Source organism: Pocillopora verrucosa, chromosome 11, assembly GCF_036669915.1.
Source record: "Pocillopora verrucosa isolate sample1 chromosome 11, ASM3666991v2, whole genome shotgun sequence".
Lineage (NCBI taxonomy): Eukaryota > Metazoa > Cnidaria > Anthozoa > Scleractinia > Pocilloporidae > Pocillopora > Pocillopora verrucosa.
Window position 1 is genome coordinate 14,609,807 of NC_089322.1, and position 14,650 is coordinate 14,624,456.

Genomic DNA, 14,650 nt, shown 5'->3' on the forward strand with positions numbered 1-14,650 from the left:
GGCTCGGGCGAGTTCGGAGATGACTAATTACCACAATGTCTACGCCAAGGAGAGTGAGTGAGTGAGACGCATTTGCACATCGGAGTTCTCGCAAAATTCGTTCCTACGCTTCGCGTACCACTAGTTAAAAAGTCTGGGTTGAACGGCAAAAAAACATTTTCAAAACAGTTCTAAAAGGTGAAAGCAGTAGATTTCTTTATCATAGATGAAATTCAATAACTAAATCCTCGCAAGATCGACAAGACCAGTGTGACTAGAAGTTGATTAAAGATACAAACAATCCATGACTATGCAAGAGAGGAAAAATTTTGTAAACGATGGAACGAGTAGGCATACATAAAACATGCACTATTCCCGCCCTCGCGGGTCACGTGCGACTCACACCAGCGTCATTTGCTACGTCTCTCTATGGGTTTCGCCGTCTCTTACAAAAGAGAGAGAAAAAAATTACGAAAAACTAGTGAGTAAGTCATAAACCGTTCTTTGTCATAATTATCTTCATTCAAGAAAGTTAAGTGGTGATCATAATGATGTGCTAACTCCGGTCGGCCGAGGGATAAGGTACTTTAGTAAGAAAACTTCAGTAGTTCTCCAGCCTTGCTTTTAGGCGGTATTGAGTTTCTTGGATGCCCTTCGACATTTTTGGGAAACTTAATCGTTTTGTCTCAATATGCAAGGACTGTAATTTTCTGTCAATCATTGTAAGTGGTTAGTTGCGTCAGTGGATTAAACTGTATTTTCGTGCGGCTTGAAATAAAGACTCATTCAAGCAGAGTTACGGCGCAGACCGAGGATCGAAAAGGCCACCCAAGTCGCCCACTAATTTCAAGATGAAATCCATTTTCATTTTCCTGTTCGTTTTAAATCTTGGCTTGTTGGCCCCAAAGAGGAGTACTGCAGGTTTGTCAACTCATTTTGTCTTCATCGGGGCGAAAGTTTTAAAATGAGACGTATTTTCATTGTAAGTAGTATGCTTATATCAATCGATCGTTGTTTCTGACACGGTGAGGTCTGTGCTATCCCGCGTATCTACAAAACAACCGTCAAAGCGTGGAAAATCTAGCTTGGCAAAATTTGAATTAGGCCAATCAAGGTAGCTAAAATCATTTCTGTCAGGCAATCAGTAAATAGCGAACCATCTCGCCAGGTTTCTCCGAATCCTCGACTCGAGTGGTGTGCATGTGGGCGTATAGATCTGACGCAACTTCGAAAGCTCTTTAATTTAGCAAAAGATTTATAAATTTCGAGTAAGAAAGAATAAAAACTGGAAAGAAAACTGTCCAAACATTGAAAGTTGAAAATGACAAGTTAAAAGAGAAGCTTGAAGAGATTTCAAATGAGTTAAAGAAAGTGCAAGAAGCGTGAAGGAACAAGATGGCGGCCATATTGAAATTACATAGGATACAAATCTGCCAACCTCCCATGTACGAAGTGGAGAGCACGGCGAGCTCTATCAGCAAATCGAAATCAAGGTTTCTGCCATCGAGAATAAGCTCAAAGGTTTATCTTCCGACATCGAAAGTCTGTCTTCTTCAATCGATCAAGCCTTGGATGAGGTACTTTAGAAAGGTAACTTGGGTGGTTTTCAGTTTCTTGGATGCCCCTCGACATGTTTTGGAAACTTAATCGATTTGTCTCAATATGCAAGAAATGTAATTTTCTGTCGATTATTGTGAGCGGTTAGTTGCGTCAGTTGATCAAACTATATTTTCGTGCGGCTTGAAATAAGGACTCATTCCAGAAGAGTTACAGCGCAGACCGCGGATCAAAGAGGCCAACCAAGTCGCCCACTAACTTTAAGATGAAATCCATCTTCATTTTCCTGTCCGTTTTAAATCTTAGCTTGTTAGCCCCAGAGAGGAGTGCTGTAGGTTTGTCAACTCATTTTGTCCTTATCAGGACAAAATTTTCAAAATGAGACGTATTTTGATTGTAAATAGTATGTTTATATCAATCGATCCTTGTTTCTGACACTGTGAGGTCTGTGCTATCCCGCGTAACTACAAAACAACCGCCAAAGCGTGGAAAATGTAGCTTGGCAAAATTTGAATTAGCCCAATCAAGGTCGACAAAATCATTTCTGCCTGGCAATCAGTAAATAGCGTACCCTCTCGCCAGGTTTCTCCGAATCTTCGACTCGAGTGGTGCGCATGTGTCCGTATGGATCGGACGCAACTTCGAAAGCTCTTTAATTGAACACAAAAATATATAAATTTCGAGTAAGAAATAGTGGAAATGCGAAAGGAAACTGTCCAAACATTGAAAGTTGAAAATGACAAGTTAAAAGAGAAGCTTGAAGAGATTTCAAATGAGTTAAAGAAAGTGCAAGAAGCGTGAAGGAACAACAAGATGGCGGCCATGTTGAAATTACATAAAATACAAATCTGCCAACCTCCCATGTACGAAGTGGAGAGCACGGCGAGTTAATAATAATAATAATAACTTTATTTATAAAGCGCTCGTATCCTCTGCTCAAGGCGCCTTACAATCATACAGAATCATACATTATTAATAAAAATTTCCAAATTTGCAACCACATCCTACTGTATGACACTTAAACATAGCTAAAATTCACAATGATTAAAAAAGAAAATTGAATCTAAAGCAATATATATAGATCTATAAAATGATGGTCTGTTGTTAATATATTTACTAAACAGGAACGTCTCAAGTGCTCTTTTAAAAATCGAGATGGTATTAAACTTCCGAATCTCATAGGGTATTAAGTTCCATTCTCTTGGCGTATGAAAAGCGAATGCTATCTCCGTAGGTCTTAGTATACGATCTAGGTTGCTTTAAAAGTTCATTACTGACAGACCTAGATGATCTAGTAGAAGAAAGATAATGTAGTAACTGAGCTAAATAGCTAGGCGATGCCCCATTCAGTGATTTATACACTAAAAGCAGAATCTTGAAAATAATACGGTATTGGATCGGTAGTCAGTGAAGCTCCTGCAAAACAGGTGTGATATGCTGAAACTAACTCATTTGACACACAACTCTAGCCGCCGTGTTTTGTACATATTGCAATCTTTGTAACTGATACTTAGGCAAGCTATATAATAATGCAATAGGTTCAATCAGTAAATCGAAATCAAAGTTTCTGCCATCGAGAATAAGCTCAAAGGTTTATCTACCGACAGCGAGAGTCTGTCTTCTTCAATCAATCAAGCCTTGGGTAAGGTACATTAGAAAGACAACTTCAGTAATTCTCCCCAGAGATAAGCTGACAGACATGTGAGCGTGACCCTTGCTTTAAGGCGGTAGTGAGTTTTTTGGATGCCTTGAAAGTATTGTTTTAGGCGGTAACCTTATCTCGGATTTACGCGATCGCTTTTCGCCATTTTCCATTCTTGACTCTTCTAGTAAACTGCTTGATGTGCAGAGACCTAAAAACAATTAGTTCGTGACTCAGCCGCATGACGAGCTTTGCTCAAGAAAAACATTCTCACCAGGGGAGCGTAAAATGATCCATAGGCTTGTCAAAGTAAAGCGAGTGGACTCAATTAGCAAGTGAAAGAGAGGTGTTTGGCTTCGAACGTTCACAATCAAAATGTAAACAAGCGCGAGGATCCGCGCGGCTTACGCGTTAGGAGTGCTACGTAAATTTAGGACTCTTTCGCACAATATTCTCTTTGGAAACAACTTCGCATTCATGGCATGAACGGCAATTTTCATAATTGCAGAATGATTCAGCGACAAGGACGGCTCAGCTAAGCCGTAGTGTGTCATGACATTTGAGGATAGCCTGGTTATAGTGCGTGACATGACTATCAAGTAACAGTTGTTGTACCCGGCATGTTCTGTCGGTGATTTACAGATTTATTGGTTTGTGACACAAAGAGCAGTTATCTGTCCTGTCACGACAATACCAAAATCAAATTGTGCCAGCTAACTAAAATTTTTCTCTGATCAGACCTAAGTCAGCATGGAAGCCGGTGAGCCCCTCGGTAAGGACCTTGTCCTCTGGGACAGTATCGCTTTCAGGAGAGCATGAGCTGATAGTCTCTTGATCGTTTATTCGCGGCTTAGCTATAAAGCCTGGGATAAAATACTTTACAAAGAAAACTTCAGTAGTTCTTCAGCCTTGCTTTTAGGCGGTATTGAGTTTCTTGGATGCCCTTCGACATTTTTTGGAAACTTAATCGTTTTGTCTCAATATGCAAGGACTGTAATTTTCTGTCAATCATTGTAAGTGGTTAGTTGCGTTAGTGGATTAAATTATATTTTCGTGCGGCTTAAAACAAGGACTCATTCAAGCAAAGTTACGGCGCAGACCGAGGATCGAAAAGGCCACCCAAGTCGCCCACTAATTTCAAGATGAAATCCATTTTCATTTTCCTGTTTGTTTTAAATCTTAGCTTGTTGGCCCCAAAGAGGAGTGCTGCAGGTTTGTCAACTCATTTTGTCTTGATCGGGGCGAAAGTTTTAAAATGAGACGTATTTTGATTATAAGTGGTATGTTTATATCAATCGATCGTTGTTTCTGACACAGTAAGGTCTGTGCTATCCCGCGTATCTACAAAACAACCGTCAAAGCGTGGAAAATCTAGCTTGGCAAAATTTAAATTAGGCCAATCAAGGTAGCTAAAATCATTTCTGTCAGGCAATCAGTAAATAGCGAACCATCTCGCCAGGTTTCTCCGAATCCTCGACTCAAGTGGTGTGCATGTAGGCGTATGGATCGGACGCAACTTCGAAAGCTCTTTAATTTAGCAAAAGATTTTTAAATTTCGAGTAAGAAAGAGTAAAAACTGGAAAGAAAACTGTCCAAACATTGAAAGTTGAAAATGACAAGTTAAAAGAGAAGCTTGAAGAGATTTCAAATGAGTTAAAGAAAGTACAAAAAGCGATGAAGGAACAACGAGATAGCGGCCATATTGAAATTACATAAGATACAAGTCTGCCAACCTTCCATGTACGAAGTGGAGAGCACGGCGAGCTCTATCAGCAGATCGAAATCAAGGTTTCTGCCATCGAGAATAAGCTCAAAGGCTTATCTTCCGACATCGAAAGTCTGTCTTCTTCAATCGATCAAGCCTTGGATAAGGTACTTTAGAAAGGTTACTTGGGAGGTTTTCAGTTTCTTAGATGCCCCCTCGACATTTTTTGGAAACTTATATTTTCGTGCGGCTTGAAATAAGGACTCTAAGAGTTACAGATTGGACGCAACTTCGAAAGCTCTTTAACTGAACACAAAAATATATAAATTTCGAGTAAGAAAGAATGGAGATGCGAAAGGAAACTGTCTAAATATTGAAAATTGAAAATGACAAGTTGAAAGGGAAGCTTCAAGAGACTTCAAATGAGTTAAAGAAAGTGAAAGAAGCGATGAAGGAACATCGAGATGGCGGCCATATTGAAATTACACAAGATGCAAACCTGCCAACCTCCCATGTACGAAGTGGAGAGCATGGCGAGTTAATAATAATAATAATAATAATAATAATAATAATAATAAACTTTATTCATATAGCGCTCGTATCCTCTGCTCAAGGAGCCTTACAATCATGCAAAATCATACATTATTAATAAAAATTTACAAATTTACAACCATATCCTATTATATGATACTTAAACATAGCTAAAATTCATACTGATTAAAAAAGAAAAAGAAAACTAAAGCTAGCCATATCTTATTATATGATACTTAAACATGGCTAAAATTCACAATGATTAAAAAAAATTTGAATCTAAAGCGATATATATAAATCTATAAAATAATGGTCTGTTATTATTATATTTACTAAACAGGAACGTCCTAAGTGTTCTTTTAAAAATCGAGATCGTGTTAAACTTCCGAATTTCATAGGGTATTAAGTTCATTCTCTTGGCGCATGAACAGCGAATGCTCTGTCTCCGTAGGTCTTAGTATACGATCTAGGTTGCTTTAAAAGTTCATTATTAACAGACCTAGATGATCTAGTAGAAGAAAGATAATGTAGTAACTGAGCTAAATAGCTAGGCGATGCCCCATTCAGTGATTTATACACTAAAAGCAGAATCTTGAAAATAATACGGTATTGGATCGGTAGCCAGTGAAGCTCCTGCAAAACAGGTGTGATATGCTGAAACTTACTCATTTGACACACAACTCTAGCCGCCGTGTTTTGTACATATTGCAATCTTTGTAACTGATACTTAGGCAAGCTATATAATAATGCAATAGGTTCAATTAGTAAATCGAGATCAAAGTTTCTGCCATCGAGAATAAGCTCAAAGGCTTATCTACCGACAGCGAGAGTCTGTCTTCTTCAATCGATCAAGCCTTGGGTAATGTACATTAGAAAGACAACTTAGATAATTCTCGCCAGAGATAAGCTGACAGACATGTGAGCGAGACCCTTGCTTTAAGGCGGTAGTGAGTTTCTTGGATGCCTTGAAAGTATTGTTTTAGGCGGTAACCTTATCTCGGATTTACGCGATCGCTTTTCGCCATTTTGCATTCTTGACTTTTCTAGTAAACTGCTTGATGTGCAGAGACCTAAAAACAATAAGTTCGTGACTCAGCCGCATGACGAGCTTTGCTCAAGAAAAACATTCTCACCAGGGGAGCGTAAAATGATCCATAGGCTTGTCAAAGTAAAGCGAGTGGACTCAATTAGCAAGTGAAAGAGAGGTGTTTGGCTTCGAACGTTCACAATCAAAATGTAAACAGGCGCGAGGATACGAGCGGCTTGCGCGTTAGGAGTGCTACGTAAATTTAGAACTCTTTCGCACAATTTTCTCTTTGGAAATAACTTCGCATTCATGGCATGAACGGCAATTTTCATAATTGCAGAATGATTCAGCGACAAGGACGGCTCAGCTAAGCCGTAGTGTGTCATGACATTTGAGGATAGCCTGGTTATAGTGCGTGACATGACTATCAAGTAACAGTTGTTGTATCCGGCATGTTCTGTCGGTGATCTACAGATTTATTGGTTTGTGACACAAAGAGCGGTTATCTGTTCTGTCACGACAATACCAAAATCAAATTGTGCCAGCTAACTAATATTTTATTCTGATCAGACCTAGGTTAGTATGGAAGCCGGTGAGCCCCTCGGTAAGGATCTTGTCCTCTGGGACAGTATCGCTTTCAGGAGAGCATGAGCTGATAGTCTCTTGATCGTTTAATCACTGCTTCGCTATAAAGGCTTGGATAAGATACTTTACAAAGAAAACTTCAGTAGTTCTCGACCCTTGCTCTTGGGCGGTATTATGGGATGCCCTTCGACATTTTTTGGAAACTTAATCGTTTTGTCTCCATATGCAAGGAGTGTAATTTTATGTCAATCATTGTGAGAGGTTAGTTGCGTCAATGGATTAAACTATATTTTCGTGCGGCTTGAAATAAGGACTCTTTCAAGCAGAGTTACAGTGCAGACCGAGGATCGAAAAGGCCACCCAAGTCGCGTACTAATTTGAAGATGAAATCCATTTTCATTTTCCTGTTCGTTTTAAATCTTACCTTGTTGACTGTAAAGAGGAGTGCTGCAGGTTTGTGAACTCATTTTCTGTTTATCGGGGCGAAAGTTTTAAAATGAGACGAATTTTAATTCTAAATGGTATATTTATATCAATCGATCGGTGTTTCTGAGGTGGCGCAATTGTCATCTCGCTTAAGTACAAAACAACCGTCAAAGCGTGGAAAATCTTATCGTTGCAAAGTTTGGATGAGTCCAATCGAAGTAGGTAAAATAATCCCTGTCAGGCAATCAGTAAGTAGCGCACCATCTCGCCAGGTTTCTCCGAGTCGTCGACTTATCAGCCCTTGCCTTGGGAGGAGAAGAATTTCCAAGTGTTGGGGAAATCGCGGACTCAGGGCATGTATTAATGTTAATTGCATGTATTGGGAGGAAACCTGTCGTCATTTCGGCTGATTTTGTGGAAGAGGTCGCAGAAATATCTTCCAAGACTTAAAAACCGCGATGTTGAAGGCAAGAATGAATGAGTTAAAAGGAACGAAATTTCATGACATCCTTCCGCTGATGCTGAAGCGACAAAATTTCACTTCAAGAGCCAGGAACTAAATTAAATCCATGACAACCTTCCGTTGATACAGAAGCGACAAAATTTCACTTCAAGAGCGAGGAACTGAATTAAATTCATGACAACCTCCCACTTATGCTGAAGCGACAAATTTTCGCTTCAAGAGCGATGACGGCAAAAGATTTTACCACGCAAGAGCCCATTGCCTGGAAGCCTCCATACCAATTGTACCCTTGAGTCAACCCTGTCTCATATCTTTTGATTTTTAGAACTGAGACATGGGGGGGGGGTCTTTAATTTCCCGCGAAAACACGCTGTCGTCCGCACATAAATTATGTGTACCACATAAATTTGCGACAAAGTTCACATTATCTTTATGATTACTCCAACTTTAAAATTTTCCCTTGATTTACGATACAGTCTAATCTCTCTGGCCATTACAGACATCGAAGGATAGAACGAAGAATTCGTTTTAAAAAGGCCACCACGATGACGTCACCAAATTTAAGGGTGTCTATTAGGAAGGGGGGTGTGATGGAGGATTTTAGGGAGGATCACATGATTTTCGGGGGGGGGACATAAGGGGTATCAGTCATTGCTAACAGAGTATAAAAGGGAGACAATAGAAAATTAACTGCCTATGAGGGGGTGGGAGGGGGGAGGGAGGATCGTATGAATATCACAAAACCTTAAGGGAGATCAGATAAATTTCGTGACACATTTAAAATCCTGCACCATCCCCTCCCCTACTCCCAGGCGATGAATAGGGAGCGGTCCCTAATAAACAGGCTACATATATTCCGATTTATCATAAAGTTCGGATATAACGCGTGCTGTCATTCGTTGAAAGAGCGTGCTCATGAGAGTATAGAGCATAGAGCTGAGCTAAATTTGTCACGCCATCTGCAAAATGTCCGACCTTTTCCTGGACCTCTCTCTTTGCTTTTGCGATAATTGAAAGTGAAATTTCGGATCAAGTGAGCTGGCAAGTAGGAACAGAAGAACCAAACAAAGGTTTGTAAACATGCCAGGCGCCGTAATTTACGTTCTTTATAACGTGAGCAAGGACAAAAATCCTAAAAGTAGAAACGAAATGGACAGTCCGAGTCTCAAAGGTTTCACGCTTAGTTAAATTGCAAGCTTACGTGCGGTAATAAAAATCAAACACAGCTAACACTCGCATAGTATATAAAATTTCGTGTTCAAAAACAAAACGGAACAAAACAGGAGTGTTTTAAAATATAGCCGAACTGGCATAATTGTTAAAATCATGCTGAGGTCCATCGCGGCTGACTCATCATGGCGATCTCCAGTCATCGCAGTAAAGCACGCCTCAGAAATTACATCGGCCACCCTTCGAGTGAACAACTAAGAGCTCGCTCTGACATCCTTTCCGATGCGTTGATTGGAAGGCCACATCAGTCACTGCAGCCGAGTTTAACGGCTTTGTCATCCCGAGCAATCTTCATGTTCCGGTAAATTTCGGCTGTCGTTGATTCATAACACACTTGCCTTTAACAGTTTTTCTTGTTCTCATGTGAAAAAACTTGCGTGTTTTTATGAGCCACGATTCGGCTGGATTTGACTGAACATTTCACTTTCAGATTCTTTTTTAGAGACTACAAAACTTCAGGCAAAAGTGTTAAATTCGACCTGCCGGATTATTTCAGTTTGTAAACTATTGCAGAATGTGAAATTTGATGGTTTTTGAACTTTGGTGGTTTGACGTCTTTGGCAGCTGTAGTCTTGTTCAGCAAATCAGATTATTTGAACCATTCTAACTGGGATTTTGACGGATTTTCTATATAAAACAAGTAGAGAAACCTTGACTGTGCTCTGCTCTGTTGTAAAGTACTCAGGAAGCGGCCAGAGCACTCAAGAAGTGGGTAGAAACACTCGATTACGGTTGGGCTCCTGACTACGTCTCGTCTTTTTCCCTTCACTTCTTTCGTGCTCTATAGCCGATTCTTGCGTGGTCTACAACAGAACGGAGCACAGTCAAGACTTCTCTATTTGTTAATTAGTTTCGTTTTTGTTTACTCTACAGATCAATGGGAAAAGCAGAATACCTCACCAGTGTGCTTTGGCGCAAAGGACGGTCAGTTTGGCAGGTTCTATGTTAAAAGTGGTTATAAAAAGCTGGCTGCTGTGAGGTTGGTTCATCTCTACGGATACGTTTCCTGTGACACACGACATGTCTCTTATTGGTCTTACTGGGGCTGTGGCTTGTACCGCGAGGGACTGGGCAAGATTAATGTTGTCATAACAAACTCAGACAATCAAGTTCTTTTGCCACCAAGCGAGTTGATCGTAAATGATGGTGTTAAATGGTCCAAGATTCCTGGATATGACTCACTTTCCACAGAGTTAGTGCTGCCGTTTTTCAGCCCCTCCCAAGTCGGCTACCACCAAGAGTTACGAGTGTGGTATGGCGAGGATCTAATGAAGACTGGCGAGGGAGACAATGGAGGCACCGCTTGCGTTGATGTATATGCAATTTTCGTCTGAGCTTTCACTGAGCAGCAAATAGTCGTTACAAAACTTTTCATGGCTTTTTAAGTGATGGAATCATAAACTAGAAAGGTGCTTACTTTGATATCAAGTTTATCACTGTCCTGCTTTTGGGACCAGTCCTTATTTACCGCCGATGGGAAGGGGAGGGGAGGAGGGGGGGGGGGCTAAGGGATTTGATTGTTGTCGGGATCACATAGTTTCAAGGGGAAATGAAGGGGGAGGGGAATAATTCCTCGGTAACAGAGTATAAAGGGACGATTGTAAAAAATTGGGTGTTCCCTTTTTTCCATTCATCCACTGTCCCCTACGGCCTCCCCTCTTTCCTCCTTTAGGAGCCTGGCTACGCAGGTTACGATTTCTAATAGGGTCTATTGTTCGTAGAAATAATCCGAAACCTCCCCTCCCCTCCCCCAGGGCGATGAATAATGACTGGTCTCCAAGGAAAACAATTTCATAGGTTTAAAACTATAACTACAACTGTAATGCATTTAACCCCCTAGTTGTGCTCTTGATCAAATGTAGTTTCCTGTTATCGTGTGCTCCGGAAAATTGTAATTTGTCAGATTGCTTTTAAACGAGGGGTGTACCTTAAAAGTAGAAACCACGTTTCAAGGGCAGATACATGCAGTGTCAGCTTTATGTTATGTAACAAAGCATTTTTGACAAGCAAAATAAAAGAGTAACTGCTTTCCGATCGAGTGAAGTTTCTTTCTTTCCAGGCTAAGGGATTCACGTTGGGGATTCATCTTCTCCTCTTCAATCTAAATGCGTGTAAAGTGTAACAAAATCGTAAAATCAGTTAAATTTGAAATCAAAAAAGGCGCTTAAAAGAGAAGTTAAAACGGATCACGAATTCGAAATTATTTTCAAATCTGCAAGCGCATAGGCCGTTGCGCGCCTATATTTTTTGAACCCTCAGCTGAGTATGGGTAACTGGCTTCCAATTTCTACAGTGTTACCCTTGAATCATGCATAAGGTCATGAGAATAACGAAAATGATCACCAATTTAAGAAGCTCCTGATTGCCAAACAAATTCTCCTTCCTAATACCACAGGAAATGTGAAGAGATTATGACTACTAATGCATGGTTTAAGAGGTTAATTTATGCGAAGTTGGTATGGCAACTAAGTTAGTTGGCGGGGGTTGCTTACGTACTGACATTCCATCGAAACGAGCAGTCGATTAGTACACAATGCATAGAAGAAAGGAAGTTGATACGACTATGTTAACTGTTTGAAAGTTTTTTACAATTAGTTGCAAAGAAGGTATTTTAACTAAGGAAATCGACGTACTTTACCTTCCAAATGGTGAGGGTTGATCAAAATTTGTAACAACTGCTCAACGCTTGAATGGTTTTACCACATTTTCAATGGCTTCCCTACGGTTTGTTTACTTTTGCGTTTCCTTTTCAAATCGTGTCGTATTTCCACAGCCGGCCGGTCATAAATCTGGTAAGGTAAGGAAATCGGGCAAGAGTAGAAGTCGAAGCAGAGGAGCCAGTAGCAGCCCTTCGAGAAAAGGTGGAAAGAAAGGTGGCAAAAAGTCTTGATCGCCGTCCCCTTTGAAAACCAAGCGTGATGTGGATCTGTTGAGTCCTGATGCAATGGTTAATGGTTACTATATTGCACACAATGCCCCGCAGTTCCTGGGATTTGGAAATTGGAAAAGCGGAAGTGCAAATAACTTATTTAGGAGGTGACTTTACAGACACGAAAGACAAGTTTACTTTGTATGAACCACGGGACATTGACGGATTGGATTTTTCCTGTTTTTGCTAATGACCAAAAACAGCTTTTATTTCTGTTTCCGTAACTACGAATATGGCTTTGACATTCATTTCTTAACCATATATATGATTTTTATACATTCACAGTCATTAGTTGATCACTTCACGGGTTTATTATGAACCAACGTAATGACCAGCTTCCAATTGGCTCATTAGCTCAGTTGATAGAGCACTGCACCAGGGGGTCATGGGTTCAAATCCCGTATATGGAGGGACACTTATTGACAAAAAAGATTCGAGGCCGAGGGGGCGCTTAATAGCGAGGGGCACTTATTGGGACGAGGGTGCCAGATTGAATCTTTATGGTATTTGCTCTCTATGGCCGAAATTTCGTCTTCCATGTCCGATTAGGGATGTGTGTATTGGAGTGGGCTTTGCCAAAAAAATATGAGAATTTTCCTGGGACGAAGGAAAAGTTACACTGTCCGCTTTTCAACTCTCCCTAATTAAAAAATAAACCGTTTTCTTATGCAATTTTGACTTGCAATTGCATTTGGAAAACAATACTAGGAACTGGGTTGAATATTTCACTTTTCCCTTTATTAGCATAGGGCTTTCACAGCTTCGTTGGGTTGATTAGATTTTTGGTAATCTTCTTCCCTGAATGGTATTACTACGATTGTCTTTTTATTAGAATAACAAACATGTTTTATTAAGATTTATTATTAGGGGAAAGGGAGGGGGGAGGGAGGAGGGGAGGGGTGGAGGGATTTGATTGTAGATGGGATCACATACTTTCCAGGGGAAACGAAGGGGGGATAAATCATCTGTAACAGAATTACAGAAAATTGGGTGTTCTCTGTACTCCATTCATCCACTGTCCCCTCCCCTCTTCCCTCCTTTAGGAGCCTGGCAGGTTACGATTTCTAATAGAGTCTATTGTTCTTAGAAATAATTCGAAACCTTCCCCATCTCTCCCCCCCTCCTCCGCTTCTTAGCTTCTGGTGACAAAAACAACGCATGTCAGAAATTCGCTCACATGGAAACGAGGCTAAGAATAAAACGTCCTGTTTAACAACATTGCTTGGGTAAATTTGCCACAAAAGCCTTCAATAATAACAACCAAGTCATTTTCTGTCCATTCGTATTCATCTTATGCCACTAAACTATATCTGGTGTGATTTTTTCCCTTTGGAAGACTTCAGTTAAATGACTTAACTTATGTCGTTTGAAGATGTAGGCCATCGACTCCATTTTGCCCTCCAGTTAGCTTTCAACTTTCCCGCGAAAACAAACCAAAATGGCGGCGTCAGGCTGCGAGGAGCTTGGATCCGACACGCGTACTTTGCATTGTGGGTAGATAATAACAGCGGTTCGATATAACGAAGAAAGGACAGCAAGTAAAGCGAAATGTACACCAGGTAATATCGTTTGTACACCATATAATGCGTAAACTACCCTATACAATGACAAAACAGTGCTTATAGAATGACAAAATGTAGTTATAATGGAAAAATCACTACATATAATGACACAAGCACCACATATGGTAGCAAAACCATAGCATATAACGACAAACGTACTGCATATAACGACAAAAGCACAGCTTATAACATCATAAATAGCACATATAACGAGAGGAGTACCGCATCTAATAAGAAAAGCACTGCATATAATAAAGCAAATTGACTTAGACAGTCCTGGCGTTCCATATAATGTCATACAGATCAATCAGCGGTCATTTACCCCGAGTGATAGTAATTTAAACCGTAATTTGAAAGCATTAACGGTTTGGGAACCGCGATATCCGAATAAAGTCTCATCCAAAGACTCTCAGCAAAGCTTAACCCTTTAAGACCCAATCGTACAAATTTGTACGATTCAACACGTGGTCTTCAAAATGTGGGCTTACTTCGACTGGCATTCTGGGATTGAAGTAAAAAGCTTATTATTGGATACGTTGAAATGTTATGCCTCTTATCGAGAGTTACTAAATCACGGGCGACGAGCGGGGATAGAAAAAACGACCCAAATATGAGCGGTCAGCGGTGAAACAGCTTTTATACTTCGTATAGAGACATATAATTTGTTGTTCCAGAGACAATCGTGTTGTAAAGCCGAAATGTTAACAGTTTACTTCACAGTTTAAGCAATTTTTCAAAAGTGTTGATTGAACTCATATCTTTTACTGCTTTAATAAACAATGGAGGCTTCGGAGAGGGAGTCAGTGGCATTTGGAAAGGCACCAAGAATAATTATATATATGGTTTGTAGCTAGCTGCGTGACGAAAAAAAAGTATCATGATTTCCGATTGTCAAAAATGTCAATCAAATTTGGCAGGAACTTGGTTTTCGCACTGTAGTTTGCTTTTCCTGGAAGATTTTGTCATGGATGAAGACCAAAAGCCAACAATGTTAAGAGATTTAGAGATCGACTT

The 14,650-nt window shown here is 40.2% G+C and overlaps 1 protein-coding gene across 3 annotated transcripts; it reads left to right on the plus strand.

Moving 5' to 3' along the window:
- The first annotated feature begins 740 nt into the window (after positions 1-740).
- On the plus strand, positions 741-11,179 carry LOC131794496 (uncharacterized). Of its 3 annotated transcripts, none has more exons than XM_059112010.2 (2): positions 741-900; positions 10,019-11,179. In XM_059112010.2, the coding sequence occupies exons 1-2, from the start codon at positions 831-833 to the stop codon at positions 10,477-10,479; spliced, it is 531 nt and encodes a 176-aa protein (XP_058967993.2). In that variant the 5' UTR covers positions 741-830; the 3' UTR covers positions 10,480-11,179. The 3 variants fall into 3 exon arrangements, with proteins under 3 accessions (XP_058967993.2, XP_058967994.2, XP_058967995.2); XM_059112011.2 differs by lacking the exon at positions 741-900 and adding an exon at positions 4,232-4,390; XM_059112012.2 differs by lacking the exon at positions 741-900 and adding an exon at positions 7,330-7,479.
- Positions 11,180-14,650: the final 3,471 nt, after the last annotated feature.

Coding starts and splice junctions, on each gene's coding strand:
- LOC131794496 (XM_059112010.2), top strand. CDS start 831: ATGAAATCCATTTTCATTTTCCTGTTCGTTTTAAATCTTGGCTTGTTG. Junction 901..10,018: donor CCCAAAGAGGAGTACTGCAG/GTTTGTCAACTC, acceptor TTTACTCTACAG/ATCAATGGGAAAAGCAGAAT.